Source organism: Pecten maximus, chromosome 11 (assembly GCF_902652985.1).
Source record: "Pecten maximus chromosome 11, xPecMax1.1, whole genome shotgun sequence".
Taxonomy (NCBI): Eukaryota; Metazoa; Mollusca; class Bivalvia; order Pectinida; family Pectinidae; genus Pecten; species Pecten maximus.
Genome location: NC_047025.1, coordinates 38248576 through 38275887, shown reverse-complemented (window position 1 = coordinate 38275887; position 27312 = coordinate 38248576). Strand labels below are relative to the sequence as shown.

The 27312-nt window shown below is 36.3% G+C and overlaps 1 protein-coding gene across 4 annotated transcripts in view; it reads right to left on the bottom strand.

Moving 5' to 3' along the window:
• Positions 1–27312, bottom strand: part of LOC117337066 (b(0,+)-type amino acid transporter 1-like) — a 57505-nt gene that overhangs the window by 26758 nt on the left and 3435 nt on the right. The window contains exons 1-4 of one of the 4 annotated variants that reach the window (XM_033897849.1): positions 24206–24437; positions 23780–23897; positions 8112–8324; positions 4773–4874 (exon numbers count right to left, since the gene is read on the bottom strand). In XM_033897849.1, coding sequence (XP_033753740.1) covers positions 4773–4874; positions 8112–8324; positions 23780–23837 — 373 coding nt within the window. In that variant the 5' untranslated portion in view covers positions 23838–23897; positions 24206–24437. Of the gene's footprint in view, positions 1–4772; positions 4875–8111; positions 8325–8545; positions 8889–23779; positions 23898–24205; positions 24438–27312 lie in introns of those variants that run through there. The other 3 variants (XM_033897848.1, XM_033897851.1, XM_033897853.1) reach the window with 3 other exon arrangements.

Sequence of the window (27312 nt, the reverse complement as noted above, 5' to 3'; positions counted from 1 at the left end):
GTCTGGTAATACCCAATAGGTACCCCCATCACTATTCCTCCCACATCCTCAAAATATGTGTGTTTTTTTATAACGTTTTCTTAACTGAAAACCTTACTCAACCAACCCCAACCACACTCACCCAGACACAGTTGGAACATAACAACCCCCCACCCACCCCTTTCCCCCCTCCCTGGTCTGGATCAACCACTGCAACTGACTTTATAGTAGAAGTAATTGAACATATACAATTGATTAAATAATCATTTTAAAAGTTAGTGAAAATGAAGAAGACAAAAAATTTAACAAATTTAACTTTTATACATTAGATTTCCTGATAAATCATATAAATCTTATCAACATGTGAAGTCATCATCTAAGCATATTCAGCAAATATTTTACGTGGCCTTAAGTCGCCACTCTAAACCCCTAGATCACAGCAACGATCAAAGGTCGCCACTCTAAACCCATAGATCACAGCAACGATCAAACAATCTTAATGTAGATTTACTCAACTTTGCTTGATTATCAATTTTCTTTAGTAATTTTTTACTGACACTTCAAATTATGATTAATTTAAAATAATTCAGCATACAATATTATTTTAAGTTGACTTCAAATATTTTACAGGAATGAGTTTTAGTTTGTTATGCAAGTAAAACAAGAAGAAAGTAAATAAGATTAATTTCTATGTACAAATGTATCCTGAATCTAATGCTGACACACTACAACACAGTATGCCTGCATTAAAGATAATAAAAAAAGATGCATAACACACTTATAAATATGAAAAAAAAATATGAATCACAACCCCATTAACTACCTAAGGTATAGTCCGGTCAGAATGACACCCCATTAACTACCTAGGGTATAGTCCGGTCAGAATGACACCCCATTAACTACCTAGGGTATAGTCCGGTCAGAATGACACCCCATTAACTACCTAAGGTATAGTCCGGTCAGAATGACACCCCATTAACTACCTACGGTATAGTCCGGTCAGAATGACACCCCATTAACTACCTACGGTATAGTCCGGTCAGAATGACACCCCATTAACTACCTAGGGTATAGTCCGGTCAGAATGACACCCCATTAACTACCTAGGGTATAGTCCGGTCAGAATGACACCCCATTAACTACCTAGGGTATAGTCCGGTCAGAATGACACCCCATTAACTACCTAAGGTATAGTCCGGTCAGAATGACACCCCATTAACTACCGAAGGTATAGTCCGGTCAGAATGACACCCCATTAACTACCTAAGGTATAGTCCGGTCAGAATGACACCCCATTAACTACCTACGGTATAGTCCGGTCAGAATGACACCCCATTAACTACCTACGGTATAGTCCGGTCAGAATGACACCCCATTAACTACCTACGGTATAGTCCGGTCAGAATGACACCCCATTAACTACCTACGGTATAGTCCGGTCAGAATGACATGTCGTGTTGAATTTTGATTAGCATATTGATTGCTTGATTGAGTCAATAATCATTTAAAGGAAATATGCAACTGTTATAAATGATGAACAAGGCCGTTTACATTGATGAATCAGTCGTGTGGGCCAAGTGGAATGTTACTGTAGTACTGGTAACAGTGTTATCATTTTGAATCCCATAGGGTATTTTTTCCATCACAAGAATTTTGTTGTTTATCATGTGGCAGTGCATATTTTGTTTGTATTTTCACATTCATTTTTTTTTTTTTTTCAATTTTACATTCAATTAATGTCATACTTCTGGCAACTAGACTATTTACTAAACTACTGACATATCAGACAACAAGATACCCCAATGACAGAGAACATTCAATTTTACAAATTTGATAATCAAAAACAATTAAATGTTATTGCAATTACTAATCAACGACCACATCTGGTAATTTTTTTCATTTTACCTGTGTGTGTATATAGGCACAATGAGAGTGCGGCACAGAACACAGGCTCAATAAGCCTAGTTACAGACAAACCTCGTTTACGCAGTCGTCGGAAACGTGGAAAACTTTGAGTTATCTGAGTCTTCAAGTTAACCGAGTTTCAAGATAGACGTTTTGGTATATATATATCTTAAAAAATCCCTTAACAGAAACTCACCTTTTTTATTGCAAACAATAATCATAACAAAATTGTATTTATCATTTATACTAAAAACTATATTTTTGATAAATATTTCGTATTTTACGCAATATTGTTATATTGTTTTGAAAACATGTAGGCGTATATCTATGATTGAAGTTGTTTCTGATATGTCATTTCTAAGTGAAGGAAAGAGAGGATTAGAAAACAATTTCAGTACTTTGATATTCATTCGAATAATTTATATCGTTATTATTGTATATATATTAATGTATGTACTGTATGTATATATCATTGCAACACATAATAAAAAACATACAAAAATGTATCACCATTGGCCACTTGTTGGTAAGTTGAGAAGTAGCCAGAAATACAGTGTGCAAGTAACCCAACCAAGATTGTGATTTCAGTTGTTGGATTAGTTTTGCCTGATCGTGCATGGTGACCCAGACAATTTTATAGTGTCGCAAGGCTATGCATAATTATCTCACCACTTTAATCATTAAATTAACAAATTTGTTTAAAAATAATGTTTTCAACTTCGGAATAACCAGTACATTTTACATAGGTTTCATAATATTGGGACCACCATTTTACTTCGGGATAACTTAGTTTTTTGAATTACTTAGTTCGAATTATCTGAGCTTTTATTACAAAAAAAAAAGAATTAAAGGATTTTGGCCAGGACCAGAGTAATACTTTGATTTAAACAAGGTCTTCAAGTTAGATGAGTTTGAGTTAACAAAGTTCGACTGTACATTTGTATATTGCATATTTTTGTAAGGCCTTCCTCTGTTCGCTATTGGTCGCCCCAATTTGCTTGTATGTTAATTTGTGAATAATTTGAATACAATATGTAATATTCTAATTTTGCAGCCAAGTTACTTCACAATGTGCCCATGTGCATTATGTACTTGATGCACTGAATCATCAATTAAAAGGTTGACATACCTATGCACTAATAGGATCGCTTACTTTTAATATTCCACGAAAAGGTCAATGTGACAGGTCATTCTTGTCGGACTATAGCAACTAATTGTACCAGTTTCCTTTAGGTATTGGTAAAGAATAACTAACCTACATGTATATATACAAAATGTCTAAAGGGACATCACTCCCCCAAAAATGGCAAGATAGAAAAAAAAATGTAGAATGAGGCAATTCTATCTATCAATTTAGATTCATACAAAGAAAGCTAAAAGCATGAGTAGGAGTTATCTGGACATTTTAAAGCCACATTTTATTTTGCATAGATATGCCCATTAAATAAAGAGATCTTTTAACAAAAACAATTTAAGTTTGTGCTGAATATACGGAGAAGCGTGACTGGCACATGAATTCCATAACAGAGAGCCAGTAATACCATAGTGTGTGAGATACATGCAGTATTTCGGTGGATTAGTGTAGTCCCAGTGTCTGGTACAAAGCAAATCTAATCAGAGCTGCAAAGCCGTACTTAAGCTCTGAAGCACAAGTAGAAAGCTTCATATACGAGTAGAAGCAAGTTAATGTGTCAGCTTTCATATACATTTCATGAATTTGTTATTCTTTGGAGAAATCTAACTTGATGGGCACCATTTATAATATAGCAACAAAAAAGTGAGATGTGATTATATGAAGGCACAAGTATAGAAATAGGAATGTGTTAAATTTGTTAGTGATATACTGTGTAGTAGGGCAGCGTTAATAATAGGGGACAGCGCAGCAGAGCATTGTAACTATGTTGAGAACTGACAAAATCTTATCTTTATACTGCAGGAGAATAGTGTTAATATGTAATTCAAAACTAATTTGGAAATTCCATTGCTTGCATTGAAATAAATATTCTTGGGTTCAAAGTCTATCAATTTACCTGTACTTGGACCCAAACCAAATTAAACCGTTTCATTGCATAATTTATTTGGAACCAGCAGCAAACAGTTCGGTATAAAAGCAATTAACATCTCTGTTGATGCTGAATCATTGGAGGCAGTATAGATATACATATCAGTTAAAAATAAGACAAAAAGGGCTAGACGCCAATTAGATTATTTGTTTGTCTTGTTTGTACTTTTATGCTTGGCTCCAGCAATCTTATTGGCCAATTAGGATACACCTACTTTCTTACACTACTAGATATTTAGTTTGTTAGATACAAGCATCAGAAATCTTAATACAACCATACACAACAGGACATCTGTTATTGAATTCAATCATTTTCAGACAAAAACATTCAAATATCTAACTTTGAAATTCATACAAATATTGAAAGTGACCGAGGAAAATAAACATTGTTTGAAATATTATACATTTCCAGATATAATTTTTTCTCAAAAAAATAAATTTTACATCAAAATAATATTGGATCTACAACAGTTACACATGGTTTAGCGATTGCAACAAACAAAGATGAGCTATATTGATGGTTGGAGTACAGACACAAACATGGAGGGATACACATATTGAAGACACATGGTACGTGTATGTACAACGTTTCAGTAACAATGTCAGTCGACAGTAGCCTAGTACCCCCAAGAAATAACCATGTGTTAGGTGGTGAGATAAATGGTGATAAAAAATTAGGTATCGTAATTATACTCACCTGTCGTATACATAACAGACATATATACTTACCTCTCACACAAAACAACAATACCCATATATCTTATCAATGTTTCAACAAATCTATTAATATTATTATTGAGTGAGTATTTTAGGGAGTGATACATACCCATTAGGGACAGGACACCACATCCAATCCACACAATAAAACTCAGCCCCACCGAGCCGGTCCCCATCAGTACTCCTTTTGGTGAGATGAAGATCCCAGACCCTACACATCACATTAACTTTGTAAACATACTACTAATACAAACTTTGTGGGCAACTTAGTAAACATGACTGTGATAGAGGGATCTCTAATTGACAGTAAACATGTGATAGAGGGATCTCTAATTGACAGTAAACATGTGATATAGCAATCTCTAATTGACAGTAAACATGTGATAGAGGGATCTCTAATTGACAGTAAACATGTGATATAGCAATCTCTAATTGACAGTAAACATGTGATATAGTGATCTCTAATTGACAGTAAACATGTGATATAGCAATCTCTAATTGACAGTAAACATGTGATAGAGCAATCTCTAATTGACAGTAATAATGTGATAGAGGGATCTCTAATTGACAATAAACATGTGATAGAGCAATCTCTAATTGACAGTAAACATGTGATATAGCAATCTCTAATTGACAGTAAACATGTGATAGAGGGATCTCTTATTGACAGTAATCATGTGATATAGCAATCTCTAATTGACAATAAACATGTGATAGAGCAATCTCTAATTGACAGTAAACATGTGATAGACCGATCTCTAATTGACAGTAAACATGTGATATAGCAATCTCTAATTGACAGTAAACATGTGATATAGCAATCTCTAATTGACAGTAAACATGTGATAGAGGGATCTCTAATTGACAGTAAACATGTGATAGAGGGATCTCTAATTGACAGTAAACATGTGATATAGCAATCTCTAATTGACAGTAAACATGTGATAGAGCAATCTCTAATTGACAGTAATCATGTGATAGAGGGATCTCTAATTGACAGTAAACATGTGATATAACAATCTCTAATTGACAGTGAACATGTGATAGAGGGATCTCTAATTGACAGTAAACATGTGATAGAGGGATCTCTAATTGACAGTAAACATGTGATAGAGGGATCTCTAATTGACAGTAAACATGTGATATAGGGATCTCTAATTGACAGTAAACATGTGATATAGCAATCTCTAATTGACAATAAACATGTGATATAGCGATCTCTAATTGACAGTAAACATGTGATATAGCGATCTCTAATTGACAGTAAACATGTGATAGAGGGATCTCTAATTGATAGTAAACATGTGATGGAGCAATCTCTAATTGACAGTAAACATGTGATAGAGGGATCTCTAATTGACAGTAAACATGTGATAGAGCAATCTCTAATTGACAGTAAACATGTGATAGAGCAATCTCTAATTGACAGTAAACATGTGATAGAGCAATCTCTAATTGACAGTAAACATGTGATATAGCAATCTCTAATTGACAGTAAACATGTGATAGAGCAATCTCTAATTGACAGTAAACATGTGATATAGCAATCTCTAATTGACAGTAAACATGTGATAGAGGGATCTCTAATTGACAGTAAACATGTGATAGAGGGATCTCTTATTGACAGTAAACATGTGATAGAGCAATCTCTAATTGACAGTAAACATGTGATATAGCAATCTCTAATTGACAGTAAACATGTGATAGAGCAATCTCTAATTGACAGTAAACATGTGATATAGCAATCTCTAATTGACAGTAAACATGTGATAGAGGGATCTCTAATTGACAGTAAACATGTGATAGAGGGATCTCTTATTGACAGTAAACATGTGATAGAGCAATCTCTAATTGACAGTAAACATGTGATATAGCAATCTCTAATACTCTCTATACTATACTTTATTTATTTCACAACAGTGACAAAACAAGTTATATGTTACAAATTATCAATTAATATTAAACACTCTTGTTGGCAAAGATGAATCTTATTGTATGAGGAAATCAGATTACCAAGAGGAAACCCACCTGGTTGGAGAGGTGATCCCCCCCCCCCCCCCCCCCCCCCCCCCCCACCCCACCCCACCCCTTTTATATAACCTTTATATTAGAGCGGGAAGTCATTAGGAAGGGAATTTACTTTATAGAAATGATCTGCCATGCTTTAGAAAGTATTTGTTAACTTGTGTCCTATACAATGTATGTTATCCAGTCCAAATTGTCTTCCACACTTTTCTCCCTATCAGAGTTATGAAAAGTTGACAAATTATGTATGCTTACAGGTTGTGTCCCCTTGTGGTTAATGGGGATATCTCAACTCCCTGTCTCAATCCCAAACATGTAGGAGGTTATATCTTACTCGATCCACAACTGCCTGTCTCAATCCCAAACATGTAGAAGGTTATATCTTACTCGATCAACAACTTCCTGTCTCAATCCCAAACATGTAGAAGGTTATATCATACTCAATCAACAACTCCCTGTCTCAATCCCAAACATGTAGGAGGTTATATCATACTCGATCAACAACTCCCTGTCTCAATCCCAAACATGTAGGAGGTTATATCTTACTCGATCAACAACTCCCTGTCTCAATCCCAAACAAGTAGGAGGTTATATCATACTCAAACAACAACTCCCTGTCTCAATCCCAAACATGTAGAAGGTTATATCATACTCGATCAACAACTCCCTGTCTCAATCCCAAACATGTAGAAGGTTATATCATACTCGATCAACTCCCTGTCTCAATCCCAAACATGTAGAAGGTTATATCTTACTCGATCAACTACTCCCTGTCTCAATCCCAAACATGTAGAAGGTTATATCATACTCGATCAACTCCCTGTCTCAATCCCAAACATGTAGGAGGTTATATCATACTCGATCAACAACTCCCTGTCTCAATCCCAAACATGTAGGAGGTTATATCATACTCGATCAACAACACCCTGTCTCAATCCCAAACATGTAGAAGGTTATATCATACTCGATCAACAACTCCCTGTCTCAATCCCAAACATGTAGAAGGTTATATCTTACTCAAACAACTAAATTTTAACATTTTCTCAAGATTTCAAAAACGCATCATTTACATCATTCAAAATAATAGTACTGTATTTATCCTGTTGCTGAATAGGTGGTAACTAGTACAGTATTTATCATGTTATAAGCCCAGGGAGACAATACATAAACTTAAAAGTAGGGGATGGGCGAGGATAATGGAATAGCATGTAAACACATTTAATGAACAGCAATAGACATAGGTTGGCTAAGTACCAGGCGGTGGCTCATTGATGGATGAATATGACAGAAAAGATATGATAAATGTTAAATTCTGTCGATATAAGTTAAGACTAATTCTTTCTGTAATACAATTGTTATCAAACTATATCATGCTTATATCCAATAACTCATACAAAATTCTTGTTAGATACATTTGACATACCTATCATGGTCCCCACTATCAGGGCGATGCCAGAGGTGAGGCCCACTCGTTTCTTTAGGTTCACATGCTGTTTCTTAGGAGTAATCTCCCCTGAGTTGTTGTTACCATTACTGCGATATTTCAGTTTGTCGAGATCCCCATTGATGTGTCCGTTGATCATAGTTCCTGTCGGAGATTCTTCACCATCCAAACAAGGGAAACTGTTACCATTCACTGTAACATACAAAGGGAGTTTCTAGTCAGCAGGCAGTGTAACCTTCTATTACCTGATTATAATCTTATACAACCACCTTTTACAGTTAAGAATTTAAATTCCCTCCTAATTAGAATGTCTGAACAAGCTGTATAATGGAAACACATATATCACAATGTTTATGCTAGTTTCTTACAAATCATTTTTTAGAGTGATGGAAACTTATCTACAAATATATTACCTATCATTTAAACTTCAATAAAATACGCTTATTTGCAATGATTATCGATTCCAAAACATTTTTCACAAAAAAGTCAAAGAAACCTTCGTCCAATGGAGAATAAATATATGCCTATAGCTCTGTAAAGAAAAAAAGAGATTCCCAAGTGTACGTATTTTGTTAATTTAAACCCAGTATCCAAATCCTATTAGCTGGCCCATGTAAGCTTCTCAGTAATCTGTAAAAACTTTCAATAGCTTTTTCTTCTGGCATTTCACTTTGTGTGGATGTGCCGTGTCTACATGTACACATTCTGATATACGTCTTTGAGATGACCTTGCCGTCTCTTAGTCACCAGTGGGTGCATTGCACACCATGTTTTTTACATTACTTATCACACAGCCAGGTGCTCACCTACTGGCATGTGAAGTAAATTGCAGAACCATTATCCAGTAGAAGCAGCTAAAATATTTATAGATGTAAAGAAACAAACGAGTTCTCTATCAAGTTATCTATCCTCTACTCTGACAGTGGATCTACTAATGGAACACACATCATGCTTGTTTTGTAAACATCAGTTCTGCTAACAGAAATAAATAATCATAGAACTAATCCACTGAATTGCTTTCTTCTAAACTTTCCTGTTAGGTATAAAGATAGGTTTGGATCTTAAGCTTCTGTAAGGGAAAATTTGCGTGGGTGTTGATAGAATCCCTAATTATACACTTAGATTGGGAAGATAAGATCTAAATCGGTAAATAAATATGCAGCCATTTCCTTTATAGAAAATAATTGGAATGTTCCTACCATTTCTACCAATCACCTTTCAGAACGAACATTGGAAGAGTCCACTTCACATTTTTGTAAGTAATTTGTTATTAATGCATTCATATAGGTTTAAACAATGAAGAAAAAAACATGAATCTGTCTGTAATGATAGATAAGACTTATTATTCTACAAGGAGTCAGAATTTTATATCCAGATTTAACATATTTCAATTGCTATTAAATGACATAAGAAATGGCCTATATCATTTTATGATAATTTTCAATTTAGTGAGATAATAAATTTCAGAAAAAAAAAAATTGAAATCCCAATAGAAAAAAAAACCAGTTTGAAATAAAAATATGTAAAGCTCGAAAGTAATTGCTGGGACAAAAACCACATTCCAGTATATCTGAACCTCTATTTTTAATATCCAGTACACTGTACATGTGTTCTCATTCCAGGAAACATTCCGAATGTCTTTGGTTGATACCACCAATAAAAATGGTTGCATGGCTATGGTTAAGTGAGTGACAGATGTAAAAGTTCACACAATCCATTACCTCCTCCAGTAAACAGGAATCCCCTAGTAGATTAATCCTAAATAGCCAATAACTAATCGATAGGGTCACCTTGACCACTGGGTAATCACACAATGATGATATACAGAATCCTACATATGAGATTGGACATTTTTCTGTCCGTTACCTGAACATTACAAATGTGATAAAAGTAAGCAAACACATACATACTTTCTGGTTATGGTTTGTGTCATAATTTATTGAGCACATTTTCCCTATAACACAAACCACAACGAAATTAACAATTCTTCTCATAAATTAAAATAGAAAACTCATTATATGGTTAAAAAACCAGTTATCAATGCCCACAGCTATGAAAAGGAATGAATTAAATGGCTGCATGTGGTATACCAAATAAGTAGTATTGAACTTTCTTAACGGTTTATGTAAGCAGTGCTATGCTACTTGCAATTAATTCAGTAATATGATTAAAGGTATTTAAAAAACTAATGAACTATCTGTAATTTGATGATCAAGAGAATTATAATCAAGCTGACACCTGTATATCAGTGGCATATGGCAGTGCCTGCTATAAATTATACAGCTTCACTGCAATATGTAAAAAGCAGTATTTAACAAAAAAAAACATACAATTTGGAAAAAAATTTTGGTTATCAAATCCCAATAGGAACACCATGTCAAAAAGATATATGAAAGTGTTAAATGGAAACATAGATACTTACAAATCCTATTGCCAAACATTTTTTTTTCAAAATCCCTGGAGTTCCAAACACATGACCTCAGGTGGAATATTTTAGCATAATAGTTTCATTATAAAAGACAAAAGAGTCATTAGATGAGTGCCAATGACAGGTGAGGTACATACATGAGGTAAGAATCAGCATGGTGTCACCCTTCTAGTCCTTACACACATAACAAACATTGTAAGGACGTCATTGATCCTGTGCTGTCGGAGAAACTGCACGTAGACTGCCTACACTGTTACAAAGGCAGATTTCTAAAAATCAATAAAACTACCGCACTGGTGAAAATATAAAGGACGCACAGAGGACATTGGTCTGGACCTGATAATCATTGATCATCAGACAGCAATGGTAACAGTCATTCTCATCAGCCAGTTCCACTCATGGAAAAATATTCAGTATTACAGAATTAAATCTGATTCTTTTTCTAAAGAACAGACGTTTAATATTTCAATTAGATTTTGATTCTCAAACTTTCACATTTTCAACTCTAAGTGAAATTCCTATTAACAGTTCAAATGGACATGAGATTTGGAGTTGTAGGTTAGATGTCTGGTGGGATGGAGTTAAGGTTGAGAAGTGTAAACATATGTAGATATTGTTTACCGGGTATTTCTTTGTTTTTTTTACAGCCTTGAAATGTTCACATGGAATGCCCTTCACGATTTCCATGCAAAACAAATAAGTCCAATCTCTGAACCTTTGCAACATGAACACAGAAGTCTTTATCCTATTTATAAGCTGTAGATGAGGTTGAAATACAACTGAAATTATTCTTACTTTAACACATTTTATAACCGCAAACAACACGTCAAATCTGAAAACATCAATGATCAGAATTGCAAGCTCAGCATTTCAAACTATCAAAATTTTAATGTTTGCATTTTCCCTGAAATCTTACAAACAAGGAGGGGGACACAAGGTTATAAGTACGTACATCAGAGGAGGGGGACACAAGGTTATAAGTATGTACATCAGAGGAGGGGGACACAAGGTTATAAGTACATACATCAGAGGAGGGGACACAAGGTTATAAGTACGTACATCAGAGGAGGGGGACACAAGGTTATAAGTACATACATCAGAGGAGGGGACACAAGGTTATAAGTATGTACATCAGAGGAGGGGGACACAAGGTTATAAGTACATACATCAGAGGAGGGGGACACAAGGTTATAAGTACGTACATCAGAGGAGGGGGACACAAGGTTATAAGTACATACATCAGAGGGGGACACAAGGTTATAAGTATGTACATCAGAGGAGGGGGACACAAGGTTATAAGTACATACATCAGAGGAGGGGGACACAAGGTTATAAGTACGTACATCAGAGGGGGGGGGACACAAGGTTATAAGTATGTACATCAGAGGAGGGGGACACAAGGTTATAAGTACATACATCAGAGGAGGGGGACACAAGGTTATAAGTACGTACATCAGAGGAGGGGGACACAAGGTTATAAGTACATACATCAGAGGGGGACACAAGGTTATAAGTATGTACATCAGAGGAGGGGGACACAAGGTTATAAGTACGTACATCAGAGGGGGACACAAGGTTATAAGTACGTACATCAGAGGAGGGACACAAGGTTATAAGTATGTACATCAGAGGAGGGGGACACAAGGTTATAAGTACGTACATCAGAGGGGGACACAAGGTTATAAGTACGTACATCAGAGGGGGACACAAGGTTATAAGTACATACATCAGAGGGGGACACAAGGTTATAAGTACGTACATCAGAGGGGGACACAAGGTTATAAGTACATACATCAGAGGAGGGGGACACAAGGTTATAAGTACATGTGTATGTACATCAGAGGAGGGGGACACAAGGTTATAAGTATGTACATCAGAGGAGGAGGACACAAGGTTATAAGTATGTACATCAGAGGAGGGGGACACAAGGTTATAAGTACGTACATCAGAGGAGGGGGACACAAGGTTATAAGTACGTACATCAGAGGAGGGGGACACAAGGTTATAAGTACGTACATCAGAGGAGGGGGACACAAGGTTATAAGTACGAACATCAGAGGAGGGGGACACAAGGTTATAAGTACGTACATCAGAGGAGGGGGACACAAGGTTATAAGTACGTACATCAGAGGAGGGGGACACAAGGTTATAAGTACGTACATCAGAGGAGGGACACAAGGTTATAAGTACGTACATCAGAGGAGGGACACAAGGTTATAAGTATGTACATCAGAGGAGGGGGACACAAGGTTATAAGTACGTACATCAGAGGAGGGGGACACAAGGTTATAAGTACGTACATCAGAGGAGGGATACAAGGTTATAAGTACGTACATCAGAGGAGGGGGACACAAGGTTATAAGTACATACATCAGAGGAGGGGGACACAAGGTTATAAGTACGTACATCAGAGGGGGGGGACACAAGGTTATAAGTACATACATCAGAGGTGGGACACAAGGTTATAAGTACGTACATCAGAGGGGGGGGACACAAGGTTATAAGTACGTACATCAGAGGAGGGGGACACAAGGTTATAAGTATGTACATCAGAGGGGGACACAAGGTTATAAGTACATACATCAGAGGGGGGGGACACAAGGTTATAAGTACATACATCAGAGGGGGACACAAGGTTATAAGTATGTACATCAGAGGAGGGGGACACAAGGTTATAAGTACGTACATCAGAGGGGGACACAAGGTTATAAGTACGTACATCAGAGGAGGGACACAAGGTTATAAGTATGTACATCAGAGGAGGGGGACACAAGGTTATAAGTACGTACATCAGAGGGGGACACAAGGTTATAAGTACGTACATCAGAGGGGGACACAAGGTTATAAGTACATACATCAGAGGGGGACACAAGGTTATAAGTACGTACATCAGAGGGGGACACAAGGTTATAAGTACATACATCAGAGGAGGGGGACACAAGGTTATAAGTACATGTGTATGTATATCAGAGGAGGGGGACACAAGGTTATAAGTATGTACATCAGAGGAGGAGGACACAAGGTTATAAGTATGTACATCAGAGGAGGGGGACACAAGGTTATAAGTACGTACATCAGAGGAGGGGGACACAAGGTTATAAGTACGTACATCAGAGGAGTACGTACATCAGAGGAGGGGGACACAAGGTTATAAGTACGTACATCAGAGGAGGGGGACACAAGGTTATAAGTACGAACATCAGAGGAGGGGGGACACAAGGTTATAAGTACGTACATCAGAGGAGGGGGACACAAGGTTATAAGTACGTACATCAGAGGAGGGACACAAGGTTATAAGTATGTACATCAGAGGAGGGACACAAGGTTATAAGTATGTACATCAGAGGAGGGGGACACAAGGTTATAAGTACGTACATCAGAGGAGGGGGACACAAGGTTATAAGTACGTACATCAGAGGAGGGGGACACAAGGTTATAAGTACGTACATCAGAGGAGGGATACAAGGTTATAAGTACGTACATCAGAGGAGGGGGACACAAGGTTATAAGTACATACATCAGAGGAGGGGGACACAAGGTTATAAGTACGTACATCAGAGGGGGGGGACACAAGGTTATAAGTACATACATCAGAGGAGGGACACAAGGTTATAAGTACGTACATCAGAGGGGGGGGACACAAGGTTATAAGTACGTACATCAGAGGAGGGGGACACAAGGTTATAAGTATGTACATCAGAGGGGGACACAAGGTTATAAGTACATACATCAGAGGGGGGGGACACAAGGTTATAAGTACGTACATCAGAGGAGGGGGACACAAGGTTATAAGTACGTACATCAGAGGGGGACACAAGGTTATAAGTACATACATCAGAGGGGGGGGACACAAGGTTATAAGTACGTACATCAGAGGAGGGGGACACAAGGTTATAAGTACGTACATCAGAGGGGGACACAAGGTTATAAGTACATACATCAGAGGGGGGGGACACAAGGTTATAAGTACGTACATCAGAGGAGGGGGACACAAGGTTATAAGTACGTACATCAGAGGGGGACACAAGGTTATAAGTACGAACATCAGAGGAGGGACACAAGGTTATAACTACGTACATCAGAGGAGGGGGACACAAGGTTTACACAACAGATCACTGGTATTTTACAGTGTTTCTTTGACGTCTCTCCTGCTGAGCTAGATTTCTGTATCATTATTTTTTATTGATATGATTTTCATATTGATCATATTCAGTAATTGACAAAGACAACATTATGCATCTATATCCATATCTAAATTATGGCCATGAATTGATATTAGTCACTTGAAAAGGTATGTATCAATTTGTAGTTTATCGGCACGTCTGTATAAACTTGTTTCACAATATATAGTAATAAATTCCATTTTTATAATTGTTCAAGAACTCATAATGTATCAACTCAACCATGCATGTGTGTTCCATACTTAATATCACCTGCATTAATAGGTAAAAATGATAAAATTATATATCACAGGTAAATCAATTATATAAAATCACCGAAATATTCTTATTTCCTCATTAGTTTTATTTTTAATAATTACAAAAATATACCATTAGCAGCTTCCACAGTTGTTCTTCGTGCATGTATATGCATATACATTTTTATAACATAATTGTCTAAGTTTTCTCAAGGTTGAAAGAAATATTTCAATATTCTAGAGTATTGTGATTATCCCAAGGTTTTATTGGTTATGGAAATGTAAGGATAAAACATAAAGTCATTTGCCAAAATGATTATTTATCTTTAACAATGAGTCTGATTAATTTTAACACTTTAAAATATCAGAACATCATAGAATCATTCAAACATGCACTGTGATCCTGGATGAACATGTACACACTGTGTAAACCTATAAACAAATACACCAACACAAACAGTAAATCTCCATCAATTCAAATTAGCGTCACCATTATGCAACTTTTTCAAGCTGAACAAAAATTTCTTGTTTAATTATTAATAATTTTCTCATGTTTCAGACTGCTCCAACACGTTAAACGAAATATGAAAAGTAAGAAATTTTCATCCAAAGGTATAAAAATCTCTGTAAGTCAAGTCAGACTATAAAATCACCAATGTATTGTCAGACTATAAAATCACCCTTGTATTGCCAGACTATAAAATCACCCATGTATTGTCAGACTATAAAATCACCCATGTATTGTCAGACTATAAAATCACCCATGTATTGTCAGACTATAAAATCACCCATGTATTGTCAGACTATAAAATCACCCATGTATTGTTAGGCTATAAAATCACCCATGTATTGCCAGACTATAAATCATCCATGAATTGTCAGACTATAAAATCACCCATGTATTGCCAGACTATAAAATCACCAATGTATTGTCAGACTATAAAATCACCCATGTATTGTCAGACTATAAAATCACCCATGTATTGTCAGACTATAAAATCACCCATGTATTGTCAGACTATAAATCATCCATGAATTGTCAGACTATAAAATCACCCATGTATTGTCAGACTATAAAATCACCCATGTATTGTCAGACTATAAAATCACAGGCTATAAAATCACCCATGTATTGTCAGTTTATAAATCACCAATGTATTGTCAGACTATAAAATCACCCTTGTATTGCCAGACTATAAAATCACCCATGTATTGTCAGACTATAAAATCACCCATGTATTGTCAGACTATAAAATCACCCATGTATTGTCAGACTATAAAATCACCCATGTATTGTCCACTTCTATGCTTACTAAATGAAATTGGTTTGGTTTCTGTGGAGAAGTCAAAAAAGTAAATTATAAAATTATATGCACAACAGACAATGCAAATCGACAAACAAAATTTAAGTTTATTAGAATAGGTCACAGATGACCTAAAATTTGGATCACATCCCAAACTAACCAATACTGGCCTTCATGGTATCTAGAGACCATTAAGGTGTTTTACATGTGTTGATACAGAGGATACATATGATGAGCCAGTAAGTGCTTCAGTACGATAACTTTCTATATTTTGCAGTATAAGACAGTTTAACCTTGATAGCTTTAACATTCCAACAGCCTGGCTTACAATCTACCACCACAACAGCTATGAGAAAGCCAGAGGCAAACACATCAGACTGTCCAGTCTAAATGAGGTACAGACAAACAATATTCACTCAGACTGTCCAGTCTAAATGAGGTACAGGCAAACAATATTCACTCAGACTGTCCAGTCTAAATGAGGTACAGGCAAACAATATTCACTCAGACTGTCCAGTCTAAATGAGGTACAGGCAAACAATATTCACTCAGACTGTCCAGTCTAAATGAGGTACAGACAAACAATATTCACTCAGACTGTCCAGTCTAAATGAGGTACAGGCAAACACATCAGACTGTCCAGTCTAAATGAGGTACAGACAAACAATATTCACTCAGATTGTCCAGTCTAAATGAGGTACAGGCAAACAATATTCACTCAGACTGTCCAGTCTAAATGAGGTACAGGCAAACAATATTCACTCAGACTGTCCAGTCTAAATGAGGTACAGGCAAACAATATTCACTCAGACTGTCCAGTCTAAATGAGGTACAGACAAACAATATTCACTCAGACTGTCCAGTCTAAATGAGGTACAGGCAAACACATCAGACTGTCCAGTCTAAATGAGGTACAGACAAACAATATTCACTCAGATTGTCCAGTCTAAATGAGGTACAGGCAAACAATATTCACTCAGACTGTCCAGTCTAAATGAGGTACAGGCAAACAATATTCACTCAGACTGTCCAGTCTAAATGAGGTACAGGCAAACAATATTCACTCAGACTGTCCAGTCTAAATGAGGTACAGGCAAACAATATTCACTCAGACTGTCCAGTCTAAATGAGGTACAGGCAAACAATATTCACTCAGACTGTCCAGTCTAAATGAGGTACAGGCAAACAATATTCACTAACAGTTCCTGGTTAATTCCTTATGTCAAATTTCATCAAAAATGATTGAGAAAAAAATGTCAAATTTCATCAAAAATGATTGAGAAAAAAAAAATTAAGTACCTGGTAACAAAATACTACACAGAAAATGGTGAAGATATATTTTACTTACATTACACTATAATAAACACTAGCTTTCATAAAATACTATTTGTTGTAGATTTCTCATCACAAGTAATTAATGAGGAAGGAGCACCTACCTGATAGCTGTGTATCTGATAGGACAGTTTATATTAGGGCTGGTTTTATATAGAATAGGTGATGACATAGACACCACATTTACATGGGCTTTGTATGTAGTGACCCCAGATCCATAAAGTCAATGTAGGATGGGTCAACTTGATCTAGCTCCCAGTCGGCTCTCTAATCTCAACACTTTAAACAGCAATAATCAACATGCATTACACAGAAAAGGACTTGGATGGAAAGTGTACAAACATTGACACAGACATCCCAGGTGTAGTGTGGATTAATACTCTCACAGGACCATACAGAACTATCGTGGTTAAAGTGGCCATATTCATGTCATCAGCCCCAATGAAACCCAAAATTGTTAAATGTGGTATTGTTGGAGATTATATATGCTATTTCCAGGTGTAATCATTTAAATAGCCTAGGGATGTCAGAAATCATCTTAAGAGGTGTCCCTCCATTAACCTGTTTCTGGTATGTACCTGGTGAAATGTAATGAGGCCCATTTTCAGGATACAGACACACAGATGGTATCACAGGGATCATTTTAGAGGGGGCATGGGGTCATTGGCCCACAATTTTCCTGAATGACCCACATGATTAAGAAAAATCCTTAAAATTTCTATGAATGGCCAATAAATTATATAACAGAATTCTTTTTCTTGAAAATGACCCATCCATTTGGTAACCCAAAATAATCCCTGGTATCAAGTGCTAAAGGAGAGATAAAATTCAGTAACTGTAGCTTTATACTATTTTATACTATTTAGGTGGTTGGTTGGCACAGTGGCCTTTCACCTAGGCGGTCAGGGTTCGATTCCCCGATCAGAAACGAAAAGGTATAGGGTCAGCTGCCTGACCAGCTGGTATTCCCCTGGTACTCCGGTTTTCTCCCACACTAAGACCCCTCAGGCACTTCTGTCTGGACCAACAAGCGTGATTTATGTAAGTTGATATCACTTCTGTCTGGACCAACAAGCGTGATTTATGTAAGTTGATATCACTTCTATCCGGGCCAACAAGCGTGATTTATGTAAGTTGATATAACTTGTTTTGATATTGTTGGTTATAGTGTTATACTATTTCCTGTTACTGCAATGGGACCAGGAACACGGCAATATCAACAGATTAAGGTATGGGAAAAAGAAAAGAAATAAAAGGATATACATCTTTAATGATTGCATGTAATGCAATGAAGAATGAAGAATGTGTAACACAAAACAAAGACTGGTGTAAGAATGTTAGAACAGGGAGGTAATAATTCAAATACAAAAACATGGGAAAAAAATAAAACAAACTGAGTGACAGAAAAGGGGGAAAATATTCACAGAAAAAAAAACTACAGAAAAAAGTCAAAACTATTCCTGTAGGAAGTGTCAATAAGAGGATATCAGTGTTAATTCAGCCTTAACTACAAAGAATTCCTTGTAATCTTGGTTAAATATTTCTACAATCACCAACTGTCTGTCATACTGTGATATCATCTTTAAACATCAGTCAATTTGGGGGAAAGTGAAGCATGTTAAACAGCACGTAGGCATAGCCTGATATAGAGTCTACCATCACAGAGATCCCAACAATATCTTACAAACCAACAGAATCAATCCCTGTGCTTACCTACTACTCAACTAGAGATCATTGTACTGATAGTAATCACCTAAACACATATGTGTCCAATATTGCAAAAAGATGATGGTGCAATATTACATATAAAATTGTTTTTTGTAACTACACAGTTTTTAAACAAATGAGATTAAAAGGAATATGAACATTCTCGTAAGACATGGTGTATGTATTACAGGGCATTGCCATTATCTGTTTCTGAAAATAAAAGATTTAAATAGAGATTAACTTTACCTACATTTATAGAAAAAAGTCTTATTTCAACCATTATTATTGAGGCTCATATATTAATTTATAAATACCACTAAAAAATTCAACTAAATGCATTTTATTCAATTGTACAGGGAAAACTCACAGTACCTGTTTCCATGGACACCTGACTATACAGGACAAATTCACAGTACCTAATTCCTTGGATACCTGACTATACAGGACAAACTCACAGTACCTAATTCCTTGGATATCTGACTATACAGGACAAACTCACAATACCTAATTCCTTGGACACCTGACTATACACGACAAACTCACAGTACCTAATTCCTTGGACACCTGACTATACAGAACAAACACACAGTACCTAATTCCTTGGACACCTGACTATACAGGACAAACTCACAGTACCTAATTCCTTGGACACCTGACTATACAGGACAAACTCACAATACCTAATTCCTTGGACATCTGACTATACAGGACAAACTCACAATACCTAATTCCTTGGACACCTGACTATACACGACAAACTCACAGTACCTAATTCCTTGGACACCTGACTATACACGACAAACTCACAGTACCTAATTCCTTGGACACCTGACTATACACGACAAACTCACAATACCTAATTCCTTGGACACCTGACTATACACGAAAAACTCACAGTACCTAATTCCTTGGACACCTGACTATACAGAACAAACTCAGTACCTAATTCCTTGGATACCTGACTATACAGGACAAACTCAGTACCTAATTCCTTGGACACCTGACTATACAGGACAAACTCACAATTCCTAATTCCTTGGACACCTGACTATACAGGACAAACTCACAATACCTTATTCCTTGGACACCTGACTATACAGGACAAACTCACTACCTAATTCCTTGGATACCTGACTATACAGGACAAACTTACAGTACCTAATTCCTTGGATACCTGACTATACAGGACAAACTCACAGTACCTAATTCCTTGGATACCTGACTATACAGAACAAACTCACAGTACCTAATTCCTTGGACACCTGACTATACAGGACAAACTCACAATACCTTATTCCTTGGACACCTGACTATACAGGACAAACTCACTACCTAATTCCTTGGATACCTGACTATACAGGACAAACTTACAGTACCTAATTCCTTGGATACCTGACTATACAGGACAAACTTACAATACCTAATTCCTTGGACACCTGACTATACAGGACAAACTCAGTACCTAATTCCTTGGATATCTGACTATACAGGACAAACTTACAGTACCTAATTCCTTGGACACCTGACTATACAGGACAAACTCACTACCTAATTCCTTGGACACCTGACTATACAGGACAAATTCACAATACCTAATTCCTTGGATACCTGACTATACAGGACAAACTCACAGTACCTAATTCCTTGGATACCTGACTATACAGGACAAACTCACAGTACCTAATTCCTTGGATACCTGACTATACAGGACAAACACACAATACCTAATTCCTTGGACACCTGACTATACAGGACAAACACACAGTACCTAATTCCTTGGACACCTGACTATACAGGACAAACTCACAGTACCTAATTCCTTGGATACCTGACTATACAGGACAAACTTACAATACCTAATTCCTTGGACACCTGACTATACAGGACAAACTCACAATACCTAATTCCTTGGATACCTGACTATACAGGACAAACTCACAGTACCTAATTCCTTGGATACCTGACTATACAGGACAAACTCACAGTACCTAATTCCTTGGACACCTGACTATACAGGACAAACTTACAGTACCTAAATCCTTGGATACCTGACTATACAGGACAAACTCACTACCTAATTCCTTGGACACCTGACTATACAGGACAAACTCACAGTACCTAATTCCTTGGACACCTGACTATTCAGGACAAACTCACAGTACATAATTCCTTGGATACCTGACTATACAGGACAAACTCACAGTACCTAATTCCTTGGATACCTGACTATACAGGACAAACTCAGTACCTAATTCCTTGGACACTTGACTATACAGGACAAACTCACAGTACCTAATTCCTTGGATACCTGACTATACAGGACAAACTCAGTACCTAATTCCTTGGACACCTGACTATACAGGACAAACTCACAGTACCTAATTCCTTGGATACCTGACTATACAGAACAAACTCACAATACCTAATTCCTTGGATACCTGACTATACAGGACAAACTCAGTACCTAATTCCTTGGATACCTGATTATACAGGACAAACTTACAGTACCTAATTCCTTGGATACCTGACTATACAGGACAAACTCACAGTACCTAATTCCTTGGACACCTGACTATACAGAACAAACTCACAGTACCTAATTCCTTGGATACCTGACTATACAGGACAAACTCAGTACCTAATTCCTTGGATACCTGACTATACAGGACAAACTCAGTACCTAATTCCTTGGACATCTGACTATACAGGACAAACTCTAAATACCTAATTCCTTGGATACCTGACTATACAGGACAAACTCACAGTACCTAATTCCTTGGATACCTGACTATACAGGACAAACTCACAGTACCTAATTCCTTGGATACCTGACTATACAGGACAAACTTACAATACCTAATTCCTTGGATACCTGACTATACAGGACAAACTCACAGTACCTAATTCCTTGGACACCTGACTATACAGGACAAACTCACTACCTAATTCCTTGGACACCTGACTATACAGGACAAACTCACAGTACCTAATTCCTTGGATACCTGACTATACAGAACAAACTCAGTACCTAATTCCTTGGACACCTGACTATACAGGACAAACTCACAATACCTAATTCCTTGGACACTTGACTATACAGGACAAACTCACAGTACCTAATTCCTTGGACACCTGACTACACAGGACAAATTCACAATATGTAAACCCCTGTATCCCGACAAAACAGGTATTCACTTTTTTTACACATAATTGTGCCAGACATTTGATACTTATTGCCTAAGGAACATAGTAAACTTCTGTCAGGGCTGGATGGTGGTCTGCTGTTCATCTACACTGTGAGACATGTTTACAGCCTTCTGTTCTAGTTTGCCAAGTTGTCTATTTGATGGAAGGTTTACATTATATCATACACACAATTTAATCTAGTTTGAGTATATCCCCTTATAACCAGTATCAAGAAGATCTTTATATTCAAATAAACACACACACACAAAATACTGTTAGATTCTTCAATTAAAGCTTTGACAATAGTATTCTCCCCCATGAGAATTTTAAAAAGTTGGCAAGTATGCAATACTTTGACAGTAAAACTCTCCTGAACGTTTATGACCTGTACTTGTTAGCTATAGATATACACATGGTATTTGGACATTTACCAGGTACATACTTAACTAGATTTATTATTATCTGTTTAGAGTTAGATATTCTTTTTATAGATCTCTAACTTCCAATATGATCACTCATTACCGGATTTTCAATGATGAATGTTTTAATCAAAATGATAATTTTTAAATCTAAAACAGTTATAACAAAGGCTAAATGACTTTTCAATTACAAATAATTTCAATGATTTTTAATGCAGAATGACATATGCTTTAAATACCATTACAAATTTTAATTCCAAGCTATTTTGATTTCTATTGTAATTATTACCTTACATTCATGGAAAGGAGTTTTATAATCTCTCCACTGAATGAATTTTTAATTTTCATTGTAAATTTCATTTTATTACTTTTTAATGCTACATGACATGTGTTTTAAATATCATAACAAATTTTAGTTTCACCCCATTGTTTAAAATGCTATAGGGCAAGTTGTTTTAAATAAGATTGCATAATCTAATTTCAAGTCATTTTTAATATTATATGCCTTCATTTCAAAATCAATGGATAGAGTTCCATAAACTGTTGACTACAGGTTTGATGACAGAGGAGTAACAGATGTGAAGTAATCCAACTGTACATATACCTGTACATATCATTACACCTGTACATATCATTACACCTGTACATATCATTATACCTGTACATATAATTACACCTGTACATATCATTACACCTGTACATATCATTATACCTGTACATATCATTACACCTGTACATATCATTACACCTGTACATATCATTACACCTGTACATATGATTACACCTGTACATATCATTATACCTGTACATATCATTACACCTGTACATATCATTACTCATACCAAATTACTTACCTGCACTCTGCTTGTAGTTCAGTAAGTATTGTCCATTGTCACCTTTGTAATTCACCATATTGCTGACTATCCCCAAGATCCTAGTTCTGTTCTGAAAGTTGTGCCTCAAGTCCTTATACTGGAAATAAAATGATGTAATGAATGCAGGGTGCAGGTATATCCCTACAAAAACAGTTTTGATTGGCTAGTTTTAGGACTGGATATCTATTGGCCCAGTGTGTATATACATGTCCTACTTGGGGGTGAACAGACAAGGTTAACATATTAAAGTATTCTAATCCTACGACAAATCAATCCATTATCCTGATATATACATTTGTTGGATTAACAACAGGACAAGTGTATGTAAAATATTCCACTTTAGAACACATGAATATTCATAAGATTCAGCCTTTGAATCACCATTCATAAGTTTATTCTACCAACCTTTAAACAGAGCAGCCTGAGGGGTAGTACCCTTTCACACTGTATCCTTAGTCCACCTCGGTCTAATATACTCTCTGTATAGGTAATACTGAATGTATTATTGACAAATATGCTGTCAGATTTTGGCTAGTTTGTTGTGGTTCAGAGCTGCATGTGTAGACACCCTACCTAGAGGTATCCACGTCTGTGTGCGTCACTTTCACAGCAGCTACATCAATACTGTCTGTCTTACACTACCGAAAATAGCCACCAACTCTAGCTCTCCCTCGATAGTCAGATGGTGCCGTATTTACATCTAATATTCATGATAACTCTTAGAACTGCACTCATACCAACTTAACCGCAAACTTTTTAATCAAGATTATGTCAAGTTTAATTAAGCAACTGGTGTTATATTGAAATCTGGCAGTATAATTAATCATCCTGCACTTGTATATAATGTTTGATTAAGTAGCAGATTTGGTTTCACACCTATTTTAATTAGATGAAATAGGCATAAGTATTCACTTGAAGCTTTAAATGCTATTTAATCAGGCTCTTCATATTACTTAACTCCGATTTTGTTTTAAGGAGGTTCACAGCCATGATTATCTCCCTTCTTAAGGCTGTATAAGTGTAAGATTTAGAATGGAAACCTTGTCTGCATGCTTGCCAACTGTTTGAAACATCCATAGGGGATATTTTGCTTCCTCAAATTTTCAGGTCTAAGAAAATTGCATTAATTATATATCTCCTACACACAAACTTATAACTTCAGGACTAACCAGGCTTTTATAAATTAAGAATGATGAGGAAAATTTAATGCTAATAGATGCCCAAATTTAAGGTCCAAAATCAGGGGTTTTCTTCTAATATATTGAGTGTCAGTAATTGTGTCACTGATGTTAATGATAATATTAAAAGTACTTCACTCTATAAAGAACCTGTGTATTGAAGGTGGACTATTGTACTATGTGTTGAAGGTGGACTATTGTACTGTGTGTTGAAGGTGGACTATTGTACTGTGTATTGAAGGTGGACTATTGTACTATGTGTTGAAGGTGGACTATTGTACTATGTGTTGAAGGTGGACTATTGTACTATGTGTTGAAGGTGGACTATTGTACTATGTGTTGAAGGTGGACTATTGTACTATGTATTGAAGGTGGACTATTAATGTACTATGTGTTGAAGGTGGACTATTGTACTATGTGTTGAAGGTGGACTATTGTACTATGTGTTGAAGGTGGACTATTGTACTATGTGTTGAAGGTGGACTATTGTACTATGTGTTGAAGGTGGACTATTGTACTGTGTATTGAAGGTGGACTATTGTACTATGTGTTGAAGGTGGACTATTGTACTATGTGTTGAAGGTGGACTATTGTACTATGTGTTGAAGGTGGACTATTGTACTGTGTGTTGAAGGTGGACTATTGTACCATGTGTTGAAGGTGGACTATTGTACTGTGTGTTGAAGGTGGACTATTGTACTATGTGTTGAAGGTGGACTATTGTACTGTGTTGAAGGTGGACTATTGTACTATGTGTTGAAGGTGGACTATTGTACTATGTATTGAAGCTGGACTATTGTACTATGTGTTGCTTTGTTAAAAATCTTATATCCTATTACATAAACCAGGGTTTTTTATGTTCACTATAGATATATATATTCAATTAGTGATCTGTAGAGCTTCGTAAATACATTTCCTATTAGGTTCACCCTGAGCTTTAACAGGACAACCTTAGGAAAGATATTAGTTACAACAAAGGTCATCAAGGGGTACCAGAAACAAAATCTTCTTAAAAGACACATTAACTTATATTCAGAACATTTTGTAGGATATTGACATTCTCAGCTGAGTGTTACATTTCTTACCACACAATTAACATACCACACTCTTTCGTAGTCTCTGTATCAATAGCAACACTTGTTACATACAACATGGCGCCAATGACTAATTATTATATAATTCCCCACCTCTAGGTCATATTGAAATTAAACAAAGGGCCATAACTCTGTATAATGGAATCAATTTCAGTATGCTGCACATTCATACTGATATCAGAACAGGATTGATACACAAAAAATCAGCTTACTAATACCAACAACACAAAAAGACATGTACATTACTGTATATCCACTATAGAATTCTGACCTTACAAAGTCAGCAGACAATCCACTGGTTACCAGGATCTGTTATGTAATCCTGTATTGATCTCACTTACAACAGCACCAAACATGTCATTTATACCACAACACATGATATATAACATTCAGGTCTCACATGAGAAGGATGGAACCACAAATGAGTTCTAAAGAGTATACCACCAGGTTATTTATACATTACCTGTAAGTGAAAAACAATATATCATTGACAATGTTATGAGATACTTAGTTGTTAGATTTTGGTTGTGAACACTTGTGTGAAGTTTAATCAGAACTTGGCTTAAATGGGCCCAAATCGCTCACCTGCTATCTAGTAACCCTTTTTATACTTAAACATAATAAAAAACAAGTGTATCACTAATCAGAAACCAGATATAAGATATCAGGGCCTCGCAGTTATTTGAAAAGGTGTCTTCTTTTTACCAAAGCATTCTACAAGCCAAATATTAGGTCTCTGGACCTTTTGGTTATTGAAAAGAAGTCCTTTAAATAGTTCAGTCTATTTGACCATTGTGACCTTGAATGTAGGTAAAGGTCATCCATTTGAACAAACTTGGTAGCCCTTTACCCAAAGATGCTACAGACTCAATATCAAGTCCCTGGGCCTCTTGGTTATTGAGAAGGAGTTTTAAATAGTTTTAGGGTCCCAGAGCCTCTTGGTTATTGAGAAGTTGTTTAAAGATTTTAGCCTAATTGGCCCTTGTGACCTTATATGTAGGTCAACGTCATTCATTTGAACACACTTGGTAGCCCTTCATACAAGCATGCTACAGGCGCCATGGCATAAGCTCACTTGCCCTTCAGGCAGGTGAGCTAAAAATCAGGTTTACAGAGTAAATACAAGACAGGTGGATGACAATGTCATACCATGATATGAATCGTCACAGATATGTGGAGAAAAAAATGCCAAGGACATTTTACCTATTTCTAAACAATATTGCTGTCTAGGAGTTGTTCA